The sequence below is a fragment of the Desmodus rotundus genome, chromosome 12, assembly GCF_022682495.2.
Source record: "Desmodus rotundus isolate HL8 chromosome 12, HLdesRot8A.1, whole genome shotgun sequence".
Taxonomy (NCBI): Eukaryota; Metazoa; Chordata; class Mammalia; order Chiroptera; family Phyllostomidae; genus Desmodus; species Desmodus rotundus.
In genome coordinates, this window is record NC_071398.1 from 68,863,329 (window position 1) to 68,877,262 (window position 13,934).

The window sequence follows — 13,934 nt, forward strand, 5'->3', positions numbered from 1 at the left end:
TCCTGACTTCTAATCCAGTGCTTTTTCACCATATTATGCTGTAGCCTATATAATTTATTTTGCATTTATCACATGCTACTTTGTTTCATTACTTACCTTTTATGTTTACATACTGGCATTTATCACATGCTACTTTGTTTCATTACTTACCTTTTATGTCTACATACTGTCTTCTGTCCAAGAGGCACTGGGTGGTATCAACGGTACCTGGCACAGAGCAGGCATTCAATAAGACTTAAGCATAACGATGTCCCAGTCTAGCTCTATTATGGTATTTTGAGCTTGGCTTACTCTTAAGTAATCAGTAAAACTGATGAAGATGCATGTGTGTGTGTGTGCGTGTGCCTGTTTTAGAGGAGGTACTCGAACTTTTTTGCACAAGTACCTGCTTGGGACCTGCGTTCTTCTTTTGAGCCATTCCTTACTATTTTCCAGTAGCACTGAATCTGAACTTATGTGAATAACCATAAATGGATATGTAGAAGTGACATAGGAATAAAAGGAAAGCTGTTTCCATAGTGAGAAAGAAAAAATATATATATTTCTCTAGGTCTCACTAGGAGGCAAAATGACATAAAAGAGTCTCCCATTTAAAACCCTGCAGGTGTTTCCCAGTTCTTTATTTAGTGACGCAGCTGAAAGATGATGTTATAGGAAACTCATGGTATGTTCATTTTTCTTCTTTTCCTTAGTTTTTAGACAGATGAGGGGAGTGACGCTGTTTCTCATCCGGAGAGCAGACCTCAAAGAATCCGCGTTCTCTGCGACGAGAAAACAGGAAACATGCTCTGGGAGCTTCGCGAATTTCTTTCATTTTCCTTCCAAAAAAAGAAGTGGCTTAAATATCTATTAAAGACTTATAGAATTAAGGAGTACAAAATCGGGCTGATCTCAGGAGCCTTAGGACATCGACCCCCTCAGAAGGCGAGGAAGTTGTCTGCAGGGGATTTAAGGCAACGACTATTTTGCTTTGTCAGGTGTTGAGTCGCGGGTGGGGGGGTCTGGCGGGGACGGCTGGAGAGGCGGGCAACCCGGGCCAGAAAGAACGTTGCCATGGTTTCCGCGTAGGTTTCCCCCCTCCCCCGCTCCGTTCAGCGTCGGTTTCTTGGCGTGACGAGGAATTGCGTATTTCCGCTTCCGGTTGCGAGCGGGCTCAGCGCTGGCAGGGTCGGGCGGGCGCCGGGTGAGGAACGGACGGTGAGAGTGGGGAAGGGAAGGCCCGTACAGCGGGAGGGCACGTTTGCGCGCCGTTGTCCCCGTTTCTAAAGACGGAGGGAGACTCGGTTGCCACCTCTCACCCCGGCCCTCCTGGGGCTGTGAACGGTCATAGGGGGAGGGGTCTCTGCGGCGCTTCCCGATCCTCTCGTGCTCGGCCACGTCAGTCCCCGTGGTGACCGCCTGCTACCATCTCTTTGCTTCCTTGTGGTACAGCTCGTATGGGCAAAAAGAACGAGGGAGTCTTGATAACGCTTCGCGTGCGATGTGAAGGCTGAGAGAACTTGCACGTGCCCCTGTCTCACTGAGCACGTTGCACATCCAGACACTGAATAAGCCATGCAGTGGAGTGCGTATTCTGCTGTGCGTTGTGTTTTTGCTAACCTGGTCTCTCTATTTTCTTTTCCTTTTCTCCATCATCCTTTAGGTCCTACAGAGTGAAGACTTAATTCCAAGTCATGGCAAAACATCTGAAGTTCATTGCCAGGACTGTGATGGTGCAGGAAGGGAACGTGGATGGTGCATACAGGACCCTAAACAGGTAAATGTTAAGGGACCAGAATCATGCTCAGATCAGCTCTCTTGAGAAGCGCGGTGGTTCTCTCCCCTCCCCTGCCATACATTGTTCCAAAACCAGTGCCAACCCAGGTGTTTATAGTCTTGAAACTTCTCAGCCCCTCAGTTTACTGTCTTCGAAATGAAGTTCTCCTCAAAAACCTAACTGTATGAAGCTTATTCATCAGCAGTCATTCCTTTGATGATGAACCTGAATTCTATCCAAGACCTCAAATAGAGCCAAAGGGAAGATCAAGTTATAAAGTTGCCAAGGAAGCAGGAACATAGTACATGATGCGTAGAAAGCTGATGGAGGGATTGGTGTGGGACAAACCTAATGGAAAAGATGAATTCAGATTTGGAATCTTGGAGAAGCAAGTAAGAGATGAAAAGCATTATAGGTTTAGAGGAAGGTTACGTGCATAAGCAGAAACGTGGAGACGGAAGTGTACTTACTGGCCAGAGTGGAGGCGCTGTATGGAAGTGCTCTGAATGCTAGACTAAGATTTGAATGGCCCTGCTGAAGAATGCCTTACCCCTGTTGTTTCTTAAGCGTGCCTCATTCATGATTGTCTCTCTCCAGCGTGAAGCAGAGCTTGGAGAAACAAATACTTGTTGAGTTGAATTATCAAAGAATTGATGAAAGAGATTTTAAGAGATTATATGAAGTGGACCTCTACCTTAAGGCCAGTAAGGTGGTAGCTTTATTTCACAAGTAAGGGAGGTCTAGGAAAGTGAAATTACATTTCTTGGTCACACAATTACTGAATGATGAAGAGGAGTATAAGACATATTTCTGGTACATTGTTCTTTGCTCTATGTTACTAGAGTATTTACTAGTTTCTCTGGAAATGGAGATACCTATGGCAGTCATTTTCCAGTTAGGAACCCTTACTTGACTGGGTTTAAATATTGGTGGGGTTCTTGGGGATTGAGAGGGTAAATGACAGAGAACCTAGTTCTTAGCAAAGCAAAGAGTTGTGGGTGTGATTGGCTGGATGGCAGAAAACCCCAGAACATGAGGGCAAAGATGTCAGGAGCTGTGTAAGTGAAAAGCACTTACTTTGTGTGTCTTTTAAAATGATTTTGTGTTGAGTCAGCCCCATTTCCTCATTCATTGTCTGTGCGTGCCAGTCATATCCTTGCGCAGAAGCTGTGCCCTCTGCGTTACCATTTATGTTGAAAGTGAAAATAATCAGTTACCTACCCACCTGGTGGTAAGATACCCTGTTTAATTTTTTTCTGTTGCTGCTTGTTCCCACCTCTCCTATTTCATCCCTTCTAGTAGCATGTCTGTGAGAGGGTTCTAGTGTCTCATGACCTTTTTCTGTCCCTAACTGAAAGCACAAAATGAATGTCTTACAGACTCTGTAGTGAATTAGCTAATGAGATGAAATGCTAAATTTGGGGAAAGGAAGTCTTGCAGATTACTCCACCTTTTTTCTGACTTCTCTCTGTAAGTCTTTTTTTGTATGATGTGTTTTGGTGGGCCTTCTAGTCAGGGTGATTGAGATGTTTGTATTATTATTGAGGAATGCCAAAGGGGAGCTATTACTTACGGTAAAACATTTCAAAGTTTCAACTGTAGCCTCCCTCACGTCCTCTATTCCTAAAGTGCAAATAACGCAAAAGCAGGAAGTTTGTTTTTAGGAAATTAGTTACTTTGACAAAAGCCAGAAACAATTTGTGTTGCAGTGTTTTTGTACTTTTCACACCATTTCTTAAAATCAAGAAAGTAGCTACAACTTTAATACTTTTGGCCAAGCCACAGCCTGAAAATAGTTTTTTTCACATACATGAGGTTAACAGCACAGACTCTGAAGCTGACTACCCGGTTCAGATCCCAGCTCTGCCACTAGCTACCTTCATGATCTATGGGAAGCTACTTAATGTCTCTCTGCCTCAGTTTTTTCATCTGTAAAGTGGAACTTTCTAGTACCCTCCTAGGGTTAATGTGAGGATTCGTTTGTTGTAATTAAAGTGCTTAGAACAGTGCTTGCTACATAATAGGCATTATGTGTTAGCTATTATCATAATTTGGAAGCTATTTTAAGGAAGTTTTTACCTTTTTGGTTTTGCTTTGTGGGCAATTTATTTATTTTGAGAGTGAGAATTTGCTGTAGTGGTTTTTATCTGTCTCCCTTGGTCATCTGTTATGCTCAAGGTGGCCTAGAGATGAGAATATTAGAAAATAATTAAGCTTTATTTTGTCATGAGGATTTAGTTTGCTGTTGGTATCAAATGGCTTTTTTTATAGGCAGTGATAACTTTTCAACCAAGGCTCCTCCTGTTTATTCTGTTCCTAATATCATTATAAAATAACAGTATTTATTTCCTCTGTATGCACTGCTCTCTCATCCCCCATTTCCACTTAAACAATTTAAAACCCAGAAAACACGGTATTTCTAATTTCCTGCCTGGAGGAGTGGCAGGGTTTTGCTTTTTCTGTTTTCTTTTATCTAAAAATCCTTTCTGATCCTAGGTGGGTGGTAGGCGAGGGATGGATGGATGAATGGATGAAAGAAAGAAAGAAAAAAAGGGTTTGGATACCTTTTGCCATCTGTCCTGGCCTGGCACTATCTCAGACCTTATTCTTAGGCCCTTTCCAAATATCTCTAAACTTCTTTCTTTTGTCCTTTCTCCTTTTTGTGAGACAGCAGCCCCATACTTCTTTTAAGGGTCTGTTGTAGTTAGAAACAGCAGGAGACTGGTCACTGTAACACCACGCAGTTTTCAACCCAGGCTGCCAATTAGAATAACCTGGGAACCCTTTTAAAAAATTCTCCCTGCCAGGGCCCAACCTGAGACTAAATTAGAGTCTGGATGGCAGCATCTGACCAGCACCTTTTTTTTAAATGCCCCGTGAGATTGTAATATTCAGCCAGGATTGTGATAGTCTTCTTAAAGACAGAGACCTGTGCTTTTTCATTTGTATATCCTTTGCACTTAGCAAAGTGTCTGGCACATAGCTCTCAGTAAATATTTACTTAATGGATATGAATGTTCCTTTTATCTCTGTCAGTCTTTTACTTTAGTGTTTGTCAAACCTTTCCACTGAATTATCCTTAATAGCAGAGAGTAAAGGAACCATAGGCATACCTTGTTTTATTGCACTTCACTTTATTTATTTATAGGTGTTCTTTTTTAAAAACGAATGAAGGTGAGACCCCCCCCTCACCAGCAAAAAGATTATAACTGGCTTTATTGCGATACTTGCTTTATTGCAGTGGTCTGGCGCCAAACCTGCGATATCTCCGATACACCCGTATGGGGGCTCTGCCAGCACAAGGACATAATGGGGAATGTCTTTGAAGCCCCTCTCTCTCTCTCTCTCAATTTCTCTCTCCCTCTCTTTTTTAAATAAAATTTTAGGTAAATTTTAAAAAATTTGTTGCCATTACATGTCTTTTAGGGCTAGCACCCTCACCCCCACTCAAGTTAAAATTGGTGCTCCAGGTAGATGCATCAAATTTATTCAGAGACTTTTGTCTCTGTCAGGTATCCTAAGAAACGTGGCATTACTTTTTCTTCACTTCAGGGATTAAAACACCAATGTAGTAACAGGTTTGGGGAAAACCAGTTTACAATGCTTAAAAAGAAATTTAATCAGAAAGAAGTGGAGTGATTAGACAGAAAAATAAATGAAGAGATCAAAGCCTCAGAGACTCAGGCCCTGAGGTGTGATGATCTCTTTTAGGCTTCCTTATGCATTTGGAAAAGTCGAACTTTGTGGCTGGGATTATCTAGGGAAGCAGTGCAAGAAGTGTGTGTGGTTGGAAGGAGCTAGCTTCTGGCAAGTATTTTGGCAGTGATTTTTATTATCTATGGGGAGGAAAGTTACTTTGTCCATTTAGATTTTAGGAAGCTACATTTCTATTCCTTTTTATCTTGGAGTGTTAGATATATATCCCATAAATTGTATTTTAGCCTCAGAAAGTAAAGTGGTATTTTAATATATATTATTTTGCTCTTAGAATAATTTCTAGGCAAGGACTTTTACACAGGCAGATATGGGCGAGCTGGTTCTGGTGTGTCCCAGTCTTCTGTATGTCAGACAACATTTTCTGATGCATTCTTCTTCACTTGTTTTTCTCCGTTTTTCCCTAATGTCCTCTCTCAGGCCACCTTTTCTGTATATATCCATTACACACCATGCTTCTCCTTATCTCTCTCAGCTTTCTGATAGTTGGTAGTTTAAAAATAAGTTACATGTTCTGAGGTCTAATTACAACAGTGGATATCAACAGCAAATGAGAGGAGAGAGAGGTGGTTAAAGCTTTGGCATGTTTGGTGGGCAGAGGCAATCTTACAAAGGAATCAGCCTATGTGTCTGCCCAGTGAGATTGCTGCAAAATGTTTGTTATATAAGCAAGGGTCCTGATTGGTGCCCTTAGATGAGGAGATAGAGAGTGAGGGTTGCTAGGAAGCCCTGCATGATTGGCTGGCCCCAAGCAAGGAGAGGCAAGCACGCTGGATGCGTGCCTAAATGACCCCTTTTATTTCTGGTAGGCGAGCTTCTGGTCCTGACATAGGCTAGCTACCCTATCATGTGAGTCTGCCACCTCCAACCTTCCCCAGCTCCTTTTACATAATCTGTTGAATTTCACTAAAATTGGCAGCTGATTTCTCCTTCAGTGTTATGTTGCCAGGCACCTGAACTCAAAGCTGATCTGTTTACGCTAAAGCTCTTGGTCTTCCAGTCCTTGAACTACCTTTGGAAACAGAAACACCGTTAGTTAACATTCTCTCCTTTTACTTCATGGGTTCTACAAAGCTCTTCCTGTATCCTTTTTATTAGAAATGAGTTGAGTAGGTGCCTCTACGGTAGGAACTGTGGAGCATTTGAAGATAATTTGTGCTTTGTAGGATAACTAGAACGTGCAGAGTAGGGGAGGGAATCCCCACCTGTTATCTTGGAGTTTATTTGGTCTGTGTTTAGGAACTAGTTGGAACCATCCAGGGAACAGCATTAGGAACCCCATAATTACATTGTGGTCACCGATCTTGTCATTCTTTCCCCTCCTCCATTCTTTTATTCTCCTGTTACTTCTTTCTTGCCTTGTTTTTTCTTTTTTTTGCCTCATGACAAGCACTTACTGCTAAGATCACTTCTGTTTCAAACCCCTTTTGAAACTCCAGTAGAATACCTGAGTCTGTGTCTAAACTACCTCCTGCCTTTGTAGTTTTCTCCATCCTGCTTTCGGATTGTCTTTGTTCCAGGAGGACCCCCGTCCTAGGTGAAGTCATATCCAGGGGACTCTGTTCTTTTTATGGTCTCTCCTCAAATTCGATCAGTCTCCTTGTCCTTTTTATATTACATATCCAGTTTTTTTCTCTTAGGGACTTTTTTCTGGGTTTTTTTTCCCCCCTCTAATATATAGTATCTAGACCATAAGTAGATTTCATTAAATAGCAGTAAAAGACGTCTAGAGAGAAGTAAATGCTTAGATGTCTGGATCATTCCTCCTCCTGAGTGTGCAATATCCTCTTGGCTTCCATCTCTTTCCTCTGATTAAGGAGTCTTGCCCAGCTCTTTTCTCTCTCACTGTCTCCTTTGCCTATGGGCACTGCTATAATTTGTCTTCCTAACCTCAGTGGGTTTTGTTTGAGAAGCAGAATACCATTGTGGAGCACAGCACTAAAAGTCCCGATTTCTACTTCTAGCTGCATTTTGTGGTCTTGGGCAGGTCAGCCTCCCTGAACTTCAGTTTCCTAATCTGTAAATAGATGACATTACCTGCTTGATCAGTTTTATAGGATTGTAATTAGGATCTTGGATGTGAAAAACGCTATCTAAAATCTAATGTGCCATCTTACTAAAGGTAATACTGAGGCTTTCTGAGCCAATATCCCCGAGAATTGTTGTCTGTTACAAAGTCACTGAATCCCTTGAGCTGTGGGCATTTGTCAGTCACATAGGGGATTCATTTTTGTCATATGTTTACTGATGAAGGCTTAAACTCTAACCTTAAGAAGCACACAACCCAGTAAGAGATATTAAAAAAAAAAAACACGGTTAAATATATTGTGTCTGATTAATACTTTAAAAGAGGCCTAAACAGTGTCCAATGGCGTTGGCTCTGCCAGGACTGTCAGCAGCACCTGGGAGCTCGTTAGAAATGCTCACTGCTGGGCTCCACCCGAGACCTGTGGAATCAGAAACTGGAGGTGGCCCAGCAGTTGTGTCTTAACAAGGTTTCCTTTGCTACATGATAATGATTAAGAACCACTGTGCTTTGGAACAGAGGGAAGGAGTGATGAATTTCGCCTAGAGCAGTTTGCCGACATAACTACTGATTTGGGCCTTTGGAGTATAAATAGGATTTGGTAAAACAGAAGAATAAAGGAATGATATTCCAAATAAAGAGAACATCTTGAGCAAAGGTAAAAAGTAGATATGCAGTATGCTTGGATAACTGCACCTAATTCAGTGTGACTGGGGCATAGGCTTTATAGGGCAAGTTATTAAAGATAAAGCTAGAGAAATAGGGTGCAGCTCAATTGCTTAGGGCTTCAGGCTTACACTAGTGGTTCTCAGATTTATCTGCACACTGGAATCACCCTGTTCCTCTCCCCTTGTGATTTAATTTATCTGGAGGGTGGCCTAGGGGGTGGAATTTTTAAAAGATCCCCAGGTGACTGTGATGTGCAGACAAGATTAGGAACCACTGGCTTAGACTATTTTGTGTATTGGAAAAGATTTTTTAGCATCAGAGTGACATGATCCAGTTTATGTTTTAGGACAATAATTGGTGTAAGGAAGGAGAATGGAAATAGGGCAACCTACTTACCCTTCACAACTCAAATAAGTTTAGGAAGCCTTCACAACCACCTTCTCATCCTCAAGTCCAGTTTAAGTGATTCTCCTGTGTGCTTCTATAGCAGTGTTTCCCTTACCTTTATGCTTATCACCCTCTTGTAATTCTTGTATAATTGTCGTCTCTACTAGACCTTGGGTAGGGAACCATGTCTCAGTTTTTCTCTCTTTAGCATTTAACACAGTGTCTGGTCTCCAGAGTTGGGATCTAATAAATACTTTTTTATTAAATGACCAGTTAGATGATTATTTCAGTACTCCAGGTACAAGATGATAAAGACCATAATTAGAACTGTGTCCATAGGAAAGGAAAAAAGGACAAGATCTAAACTATTTCAAGATAAAAAATTTATAGGATATGGTAACTGGCTGTAGGAGGTAAAGGAGAACTCCTAGTCCAGGAACATACTGAGATTTTTAACTTGAGTAACCAGAGGTACCATTAACAGAGTATAGAGGAGGAGGGATAGATTTTAGGAGGAGACAATTAATTTACTTTTTTTGGCATTTGGAAATAATCTAGCTCTCAGGTAAGATTGGGGTTAGAGATAGAGATTTAGGAGTGCTGGATCAGTTCTCAACTGTGCCTCTACATTAGAATTATTTGGAGGTCTTTTAAAACATTTCCAGTGCATAACCCCACTCTAGACAGGTCAGTCCGAATCTCTGAGGAATGGGGCCTAGACATCAGTACCTTTTAAAATCCATGTGTGAGGTGGTTGCATTGCACATCACAGTTGAGGCTCACTGGTGGAGGGTAGGAAGATCACATATAACCAGAAACGAAATGGTTTAAAGTCAGAATCTGAAGGTGTGCCAATATTTAAGGGTAAATTGAGGAAGAAAGCCAGCAAAGGAGACCCTTTATGGGCCAAATCCTGAGTCTTTTGGTCTTTAGTGACTTCTCTATTGTAAGACTAGTGTTGGGTCCACATGACTTCTGGGCATGACAATGTTTTCAACAGAACCCAAATTACCTGCTTCTCCTGCCTCTGGGAGTTCTTGGCAATTCCCTAGACTCTCATTTCTCTGCCACTAAAACCTGGACAAACTGATTTATACAAATATGACTCTCTAGTAGCCTACAAATCATTCTTGATACTAAACATCAAGAGGCTGGGAGAGATCCTATAGGCACAGTGGTTCCCATGTCTATTCACATTTGTAATTTACCCAAAGCTCAAATCTTTTCAAGTTAATGCTCAATCTCTTGTTGTTATCTTGGGCTTTGTAACATAACAGAAGCAATAAATAGGGTTTCCTACTGGGCAGAAGTAGCTGGTGGTTTCTCTATATAACTTCTTCCTGTGTGCCCTTCTTCCAATTATAATAGCCACATCTCAACCTCCTTATTTCCAGTCGTGTTTATGACTTGTTACATGTAATGAAAGGGCAGGGAAAGCAGGAATGGGGCCATGTAAACAGTGCCAGGAATGGAGGGCGGCAGCAGCAGGTGCCTCGGATCTCCTCAGGGTCAACTGATGATAGGTTGAGAGGGAGAGCCAAATTACAGATTGGAGCCAGAGCTCTCAGGAGTCCAGGGATTAGACAGATTACGAAATAAGCCCCCATGTCTTCCTGGCTCAGTAAAAACGAAGAGATGAGCCCTGGCTTGTGTAGCTCAGTGGATTGAGTGCCAGCCTGCAAACTAAAGGGTCGCTGGTTCAATTCCCAGTCAGAGCATGTACCTGGGTTGTGGGCCAGGTCCCTGGTTGGGGGTGTGCGAGAGGCAATCGATATTTCTCTCACACATTGCTATTTCTCTCCCTTTCTTTCTCACTCCCTTCTCTCTCTAAAAAATAAGTAAAATGTTAAAAGCAAAACAAAACAAAGAGGTGAGTTTGAGTTAGGTGTGTTATAAACCCAACAGGAGAAGCTGGATTGCAAGGAACTGTTAGGGGGTTAGGGAGGCAGGAAAAAAAAGACTGAGCTCAGTTTTGTGGATACTTAAAGATTAATAAAATGTGGTTTCTGCCTTTGGGGATTTTCAGTCTCATGAGGGAAGTGTTTGTATCAGTAACCAATGGAAGAACAGAATGAAATAGTTGCTAAATAAGTCCACAATAAAGTAAATGGTTTTCTCTAATTAAAGAAGATGAGAAAGCTTTGTGGAGAGGTAACGTCTGGGTTTGGCATGAAAAAGATGAAAATTTCAGTCAGAAGCTGGCGGCTGGGGGTCAAAGGTGGCATTCTAGGCACAGGAAGCAGCATGAGTAAAGACTTGGTGTTAGAGTGTGTTCGGGGACCAGTCAGCAGAGTAGTAGGTGGGAGCATGTGGAACATGGAAAAATGATGGGGTGAGGCTGTTACTTTCATGTTCCCTTCTGTGTCACAGATGTGATGAGGGTCTCGTCTTCCCCTGTATTAAGTGGACCCAGAGATTTCTCAGACCTACTGACTTCAGCTACATCAATTTTTAAACACAGTAATTGTGGAACTATATTCCCTACTAAGCAAGTAGGGATCACCCTCACTGGTTTTCTTTTATTGCTACTACAATGACTCGCCCTGTGCGAAGACTCTGAAATCACCCCTTGGCTGAGAATCACTGCCACAGGTAGCCACTGTTCTTATGTGACTGTCATATCCCTCAGGCATGCTGTGGTAGAAAAAAGGTTGAGAACATGGCCTCAACTATAAATTCCCCGTGAGCAAGGACTACACAATTAACTGCTCTTTACTCCCCCCAAATTCTTATTTGGGGCCTCTATAAGTAGGCAGTTAATGCTATATTGCCACCACTTCACATCAATTGTTCGGTCAGTTGACTTCTGGCCATCTATAAAATGGGAAAGGAATAATAATGAGCCCAAGCTTCTAACTTCATTGCCTGCCTTCATACAGAATCCTCACCATGGATGGGCTCATTGAGGACATCAAGCGACGCCGGTACTATGAGAAGCCTTGCCGCCGCCGACAGAGGGAAAGCTATGAAACCTGCCGGAGGATATACAACATGGAAATGACTCGCAAGATCAACTTCCTGATGCGAAAGAATCGGCCAGATCCGTGGCAGGGCTGCTGAGGCCTGTGGGTAGTGGGCCCAGTAGGAAAACCTCCATCCAGTCGTGTCTCCAAGTCTTTCTTTCTGCAACCCCATTTTCTCTTGCCATTTCTTGCAATAAACTCACTCACATATTTATAAGAAGGCCTGCATATGTAGAAACAATCCCGCTGGTCAGCAATGGACCCTCTCTTTTATTAAGTGAAAGAAACTGAATCAAAAAGTGGCCTAGGAGTAGAATGGTGGTTGCCAAGGGCTGGCTGGGAGTGGGCAATGAAGAATTATTGATTAATGGGGACAGTCCACATTTGGGAAGATGAAACAGTTCTGGAGATGGACGGTGGTTGCATAGTTGCATAACAGTGTGAATGTATCCTGCCACTGAAGTGTACACTCAGATGGTTAAATGGTAGATTTAATGGCACAGGTGGCAAACACAAGGCCTACTGGCCGAATCCGGCCCTACACCTTGTTTTATCCAGCCTAGCACCTTGTTTCTACCCAGTGGCACCGCCGAGCTCCTTGCCTAGTTAAGGAGTGGTTACATTTATACAGTCCTAAAATTACATTCGGCCCTTTGAAGGCAACCGCGAAGCTGATATGGCCCCCAGTGAAAGTGAGTTTGACACCCCTATTTTATGTTATGTATATTTTACTATAATTAATTTTTAAAAGTAGTCTGGGAGAGATGAGGAAATTTTCTAAAATGTAGTGGAATATACATTTCCTACCCCATTTTTATGAAACATAAAGCAAGATCTTACCGTTGGAAAAGCATCTGTTAACCCTTTGTTGAACTGTCCCCCAGCTGTTAGATAAAAGAAGGAAAGGAAGGATGTATGTGTTTGGAATAAATTCTGCCTCTGAAATGCCCATCAAGCAGACTAGAGTGCTGGAATCCTTGCCCAGAGGAATCCTTAACACAACTCTTAACATTCATTCCTGTTTTCCCTCATTCCGTTAGTTGTAAAGGAGGCCAATGGAGGGATGGTAGAAAAGGGAGTAGGGTAGTGCTGAGAACTAGAAGGGCACAAAGCCAAAAATATCTATAGCAGCAGTTCTCCAAGTGTGGTTTTCAGATCTGCACACATAACCTGAGAAGTTTTTGGAAATGTAAATTCAAGGACAGTACTTTAGACCTTCTCAATTGGAAATTGGGATTGGAGCCCAGTAATATAAGTTAACAAGCTCTGCAGGTGACTCGGATGCCCTATAGTATTCAAAAGAGATTCCAGGTGGAGGTCCCACCAGCAGCCCCCAACAGGCACTCCTGGGTCTGTGATGAACAGCTGTGGGCATCTGACCACTGGGAAGGCCAGCTGCTCTGCTTCCTCTCCTGCTGTGTATTTCCTCTTGCGTTGTTCCCCTGACAGCCATGCTGCTGATACAAGGACAGTTGGTGCCAACCACTGTAGGAGAACGCAGTGGGTGGGCAGAAGCCACCAGCTCACCTCATCTCAACCAGGCTGCAGCCCTTTGGGCATGGGGTTTGAAAAGGAAGTAAACAGATTGCCAAGCCCCCTAGCCTCTCAAGATTGCTAGTGTGCAAACATTGCCCCCTTGTGGTGTAGTAGCACGGCTTCAGATTACTGGCCTTAATTTTGTCTTTACCCTATCTATCCTCCCTTTCACAAATACCACACTTACTGACGAAGCAGGCCTGCCAGAAGATAGGCTGGAACCACTGTTCCTTGCCTCTCAGGGCTTGATTATCTTCCATTTGGCAGCGTATGCTGGGGAAAGCATGGTGTAGGGCACTGCACAGAAACAGCTTAGATCGAACTGCCATTGTGGTTGGAGAAATTTTACATACAGATAGTCTTCAACTTTGTCACCTTTGTACAACCTCATTTTAATAAGTTAACAAATTAGACTTTAATACTTCTGAATCACCTTCCAGTCTCTGAATTTTGTTTTTAATACATCACTTTTCTGTGATTTTGATCTGCACCACAGTGTCATCTGCCAATCGCTGTTGCTGAAGCATGAAGGCCCGGCCATTGCAGGATGGCAGGGTATGTTTGTGGTGGTAGAACCGCGCTTGTTACTTGGCAGTATTCCTCTGAGGTTAAAACTGCTTTCGTGCTCCCTCCAAAATGCTAAGGTGTGGCTAAGATCTAGAATTTAATTTGGTCTGAAATTACCACCTGCTTGTCTCAATCTCTGGTCCTGACCATCGTCCACGTCCCCCGTATCAGTGAACAGTGATGGGCTTTAGCAGCCAGTCGGAGAGGCCTCGTGTAAAGAGAGTAGCTGGCTGGCTGACAAGTTCTAATCAGCTTGTCCTATCATGCCAGGAAGAAAGACCTTTCTCCCACTGGTCTGGGAAGCCGGAAGATAACT

At 42.7% G+C, this 13,934-nt stretch overlaps 1 protein-coding gene across 2 annotated transcripts; it reads left to right on the top strand.

Annotated features, from left to right (window-relative positions):
* Positions 1–1,117: 1,117 nt before the first annotated feature.
* On the top strand, positions 1,118–13,650 carry MRPS21 (mitochondrial ribosomal protein S21). Of its 2 annotated transcripts, none has more exons than XM_024570641.4 (3): positions 1,118–1,183; positions 1,643–1,756; positions 11,432–13,650. In XM_024570641.4, exons 2-3 carry the CDS (start codon positions 1,674–1,676, stop codon positions 11,610–11,612), a joined length of 264 nt encoding a protein of 87 aa, XP_024426409.1. In that variant the 5' UTR covers positions 1,118–1,183; positions 1,643–1,673; the 3' UTR covers positions 11,613–13,650. The 2 variants fall into 2 exon arrangements, with proteins under 2 accessions (XP_024426409.1, XP_024426408.1); XM_024570640.4 differs by having other exon boundaries at positions 1,123–1,197.
* The last annotated feature ends 284 nt before the right edge of the window (positions 13,651–13,934 follow it).